General features: G+C 32.7%; 1 protein-coding gene across 1 annotated transcript; it reads right to left on the bottom strand.

The window, feature by feature from the left end:
* Nucleotides 1–805: 805 nt before the first annotated feature.
* LOC134241210 (sphingosine 1-phosphate receptor 1-like) lies at nucleotides 806–1,825 on the bottom strand. The gene has a single exon (XM_062723280.1). It carries the CDS (start codon nucleotides 1,823–1,825, stop codon nucleotides 806–808), a length of 1,020 nt encoding a protein of 339 aa, XP_062579264.1.
* Between the last annotated feature and the right edge of the window lie 2,755 nt (nucleotides 1,826–4,580).

Genomic DNA, 4,580 nt, shown 5'->3' with positions numbered 1-4,580 from the left:
TAGCGCTGTGGCAATTTTTAAACACAGAAAGGAGGATCCCTGATTAAGTAATTTATTTTGCTAAATTCTTTAATTTTTATCGAGGCTGGAGAGTGATAAAGTTATAATTGTTTTGTGAAATGTATTTTATAGACACATTGTTAAAGAAACAAGAGCCGGGGGGGAGGTTGTGTTGACCTATTGGAGTTTTTGCGCAACGGAACATTTATGACTTTACTGGAGAGGGGGGGGGGGGCTCTATATATATAATATGGAGAAGATCCCGTTTAAGTCATTGTATGAGCTGGTTTAAGAATAGAATTTCTTGGCAATATAGCAAAGAAAATACAGTAGAGTTAAAAGGAATACGGAACATAACTAAAGTGTAGTTGTATATTTAAAAAATCCAGAAAGATTTTGGTCATCTTTGTCAAGAAATGTTAGGTTAAAAGTCATACACATCCGAATTTTTAAAATATAAATAATGGATTTATTCGTTATTTTTAGTGTAAATTCTTGTTTCTGGAATTTGTAAGATAGGCTGAATTTACCAATCAGAAATTACTAAAGTAGAGTCTATCCTTGGTTGTGCTTAGACGTAAAGAAAAAAAAAAACAACTCCCTTGTCTTAAATAGAAATATTTAAGAATATATATATATGTTCGCATGAAAATTTGTGTTTGTAAAAGAAAAAATCTCTTGCTTTTCAAGCATTTAATGACGCAAAACACTAACTACAAATATATGAACATGTAAAGATACCGAGGATTCACTAGTTAACGTCAATAAATGATTCTACAACTTTTTCATATAACTTAAAAAACTATCACATATCTACTTTAAGCTCGTTGGATGTACAATATCCTTGTCTCACAGAATCTTGACCTTTTTCATAGCTAAATGTATAAACGTCTTTTTCTGTGCTAATGTTGTAAGTTGCAACTTCACTGGTGTAGGCATGTTGCATCTTTTCAAGATAATTTTTGTGAAAGAAACACAGTAACCTCTTTAACTGGTATCTTGGTTCCTTGAACCTCCATATGTATAAGATAGGGTTAACGGCACTGTTTAGAACCATTAAGACACCCGTTAAAGTGTGAATCAACTTCCCTGACGTTTTTGAGTAATCCAGAATCGGAAATGTTAGAGTCAGAATAAAGGGAGTGTACATTGCCAGAAAAAGGCCTGTGATCACGGATAGTTTCTTAACGACATTTGATTGGTTATTTATCATCTTACAGGTCCTGAAATGTGAAAGATCAAAGGTTCTTCTAAGGGAACCTTTAATGCAGCGGAGCAGATACCCATACATGATAAGATTGGAAAAAACCAGAAGTAAGAGAAAAGACTTTACAGCGTTGTTAATAATGTTTTTCTTTAGCGTGTACATATAGCCACAGCAAATTCCATACGAGTGGTCTTCATCATAAAACATGAAGTAGGTGACGATAAAACTTGTTATCCACAAAAAAACGCAGGATTTCACTACCAATTTTTTGGTTATGTACGAATAGTACCGCATTGCAAGCCAAAAAACAAAACAACGGTCCAGATTGAAGGTCGTAATTGTGAAGATAGAGGTGTTGATAAATAAGAACGACACGTATTTCTTCAGTTCACATCTTTCGTTGCCGACAAGAAGAACCTCTAATGGCGTGCTGAGCATGACGCCGGTCAATAGGTCTGTAACGGCCATATTGATGGACAAAATCTTTATCTGAAAATTAAGTCGGGAACAACGATATAGAATGAAGATTGCCACTATATTTTCCATCGTTAGAAACACTCCCATTGGAATTAAATAAGAGTCTTTTAGTAAAGCTGCTCGTACTTTCGAGGTGTACATGTTGCCCGAGACGTTGTACATATCTGGTTTATAATCTCTATATACAAGAGTTTATCTTTTACTGTGAGATTTACTTATATTACTATACTGTTCTCAAAAATGAATTTTCTGAACGTTTTAAACATGTTTTATACCGTGTATGAGAATTGCGTAAGAGTATATGAATTGCGTAGTCCTGAGACACTGTATATGTACAATAAATGAATCAGCACTAAAGGATTTGAACAACATTGTGAATGGAATATCGAGTGATAAAATATCATCAATCAAGCATATTATTATCTGGCAGTTTTCTATCTCTACACCCGGAATTAATTAGTTTCTGTTGAATACACGTTATAAACAATTTTATGTTTGTTTGCCAATATGTTAGATTGTGAAAAACATGACGTATGTAGATCGTATACTTTCCATCTTATATATAAATAATATTAATTTTTCTTATCTATGCAGTTTGACCATAACAAATATTAGTACTTTGGATCACAAAGAAGGTTATGTTACCCCTCTTAGACATACATAACACGAATGACGATAAATAATTACACATATAGAAGAACAAAATTTAAATATTCCCTCACGCTTAATGAGGTTGGATCCTGATAATTAAAGTGTTTAAAAATTGTTTTTTATCAGGTATATGTGTTTAGTTTCTACACACAAAGCTTAATATGACCTTTTTGCACTGAAATTTGTGTCATTAAAAAATCATATCTCCGTCGTTTTCCCTCCAATGTTTTTATCAAAATAAACCATGGTACAAAATAAACTATTAATAGTCTAGTTTAAAATAGGGTATTTGAGAACCAGCATAAAACATTTCCTATATAATTGCACTGCGTTTAAAATAGAATTGCAGTCGCTGGCTTTGGAAATTTTTGTACAATAAAACAGTTAAAGTAAATCATTGAGGGGGTCAGCAAGATGACCCTCCAGCCGTAGAAAAGAAACCATTTTTGTAGAGAAAGAGCCCCAGGGGTATTTATTTTATATGTTAGTCCTATAAAAAATCGACCCCCGTTGAAAAATGGTCAACTCATATTATCAACATTGATACGGAAATAGTCCGTTGCGCGTGCAACCAATCAGGGTTAAGAAGAAAGTTCCAGTCGTAAAGCTTGCGGTTAGGAGGCGTGTACTATTTGCCTTTAGCGCAGCTGTCATCATAGGTGCATACTGCAAAACATCACACTTAACTGAATTAACTAATATTTAAGGCACTGTTATTCATAAACGAAATCTCAATACGTTTTGGTTCCTTGTCATAGCACGCCCATCGGGTAGCAGTTAATGCAAACAACTTTTTCTTTTACATAAAATCACAATTTAATGAATATCTGATGATAAATAATAAAAAGAACAAATTAAAACCTAATAACAACCATTAAGACAAAGTATTATAAAGCGAATTTTTTCGTGACTTTTATGTTTGTTACATATGTATCAATCAAGAATTACCGGTGTTTCATCAAGGCAAGGAAAAATCCCCACATTCTTAAACAATCAACACTTCTTGATTTAACACTTATTTCTGGTTTCACAGAACAAAACATGATCTTTACCATTATAACCATATGGGATTCGGAGGGGGGGGGGGGTATCATCTTGTGAGTTCATAGCTTACAGTACCTCTAGTTTTGAGTGTGTATGGTTTGTTAAAATACGGGTACATGTGCGAATTATATATAATAAAAAAATGGTCTTCATATTTTGCTTCAGTATGAAGAAAACGTAACAAAAATGAAAGTGTTTGTTCCGATTTTTATATTTCACTCTCTCTCTCTCTCTCTTTCTCTCTGAAAAAATATACAAAGAACTGAGTAAAATAGTGGAATAGAGCAAGCTCTAAACTAGAGGTACTGCGAGTGGGAGTATTTCTAGTGAGCAGTGGATAACAGAATTCTTGTTCTGGATGTTTCAGTCATTCAGTATTTTCAAAAACGTATGAAGAACATTGAATAAAACTTAAAATTGTGGTCATAAAATTTACTCAAAATGAATTAAAGTTATAAAATTTAAACCGTCAAAATGAAAATTATTCAAAATTTCTGTTTCTTATTAGGAAGATGTAACTTCAGAAAGTTAAATACAAGCATATTACTGTATACAATATAAAACAGTTAGCAATATTAAATTATAGTTAACTCAGTATTGATTTTGTCAGGGGTATTTTGCTTATTCTTAGGTCTTTAATTATCATACCAAATTTGACTGGGAAATACTGATTAACTAGGGATGTTTAAGCACCCTGGGGATCAGATCCCATTTCTGAAATTTCCAGTGATCCGTTTTGATGCAATTTTTCAAAAATTCTTTGTTTTGTTTATGGATTTCTGAAATACTCTTAATTATCTATGGTTTGCACATGAAAAAGCTTTTCGAAAAGCATCTATTCTGAGAAAGTATATGATAGAATTAATTACATACTGTGCGCCGGAGATTATAAAACACACATGTTTGACAAGCCGTGGAACAAGGCTTTCATCTTTGACAACAAGAATTCTTACGAACCAGTAGGGAACATTAAAACATATCACGACAAGAATAATTAGCAAAAATGTCTTAATAATCTAGAAATCACGCTTAAACTTCGATACTTTTGATGAAATTGATTTTTCTGTTGAAAGAGATGTATGTCTCTTCTCTACCCTTTGACTGCATGGACCAACTTGCTTTGAATTTAATTTGTCTTGTATATCTATCATAACAAAAATTGCACTAAAAACAAGAAGATAAAATATGGGATGAATTTGTA

Source organism: Saccostrea cucullata, unplaced genomic scaffold (genome assembly GCF_032062105.1).
Source record: "Saccostrea cucullata isolate Sc308-1 unplaced genomic scaffold, CSIRO_AGI_Scuc_v1 ctg2880, whole genome shotgun sequence".
In the NCBI taxonomy this organism is placed as follows: domain Eukaryota; kingdom Metazoa; phylum Mollusca; class Bivalvia; order Ostreida; family Ostreidae; genus Saccostrea; species Saccostrea cuccullata.
This window is presented reverse-complemented; position numbering and strand designations above follow the sequence as displayed.

Excerpts from the sequence above, each read along its gene's own strand:
- LOC134241210 (XM_062723280.1), bottom strand. The coding sequence starts at position 1,825 with ATGTACACCTCGAAAGTACGAGCAGCTTTACTAAAAGACTCTTATTTA.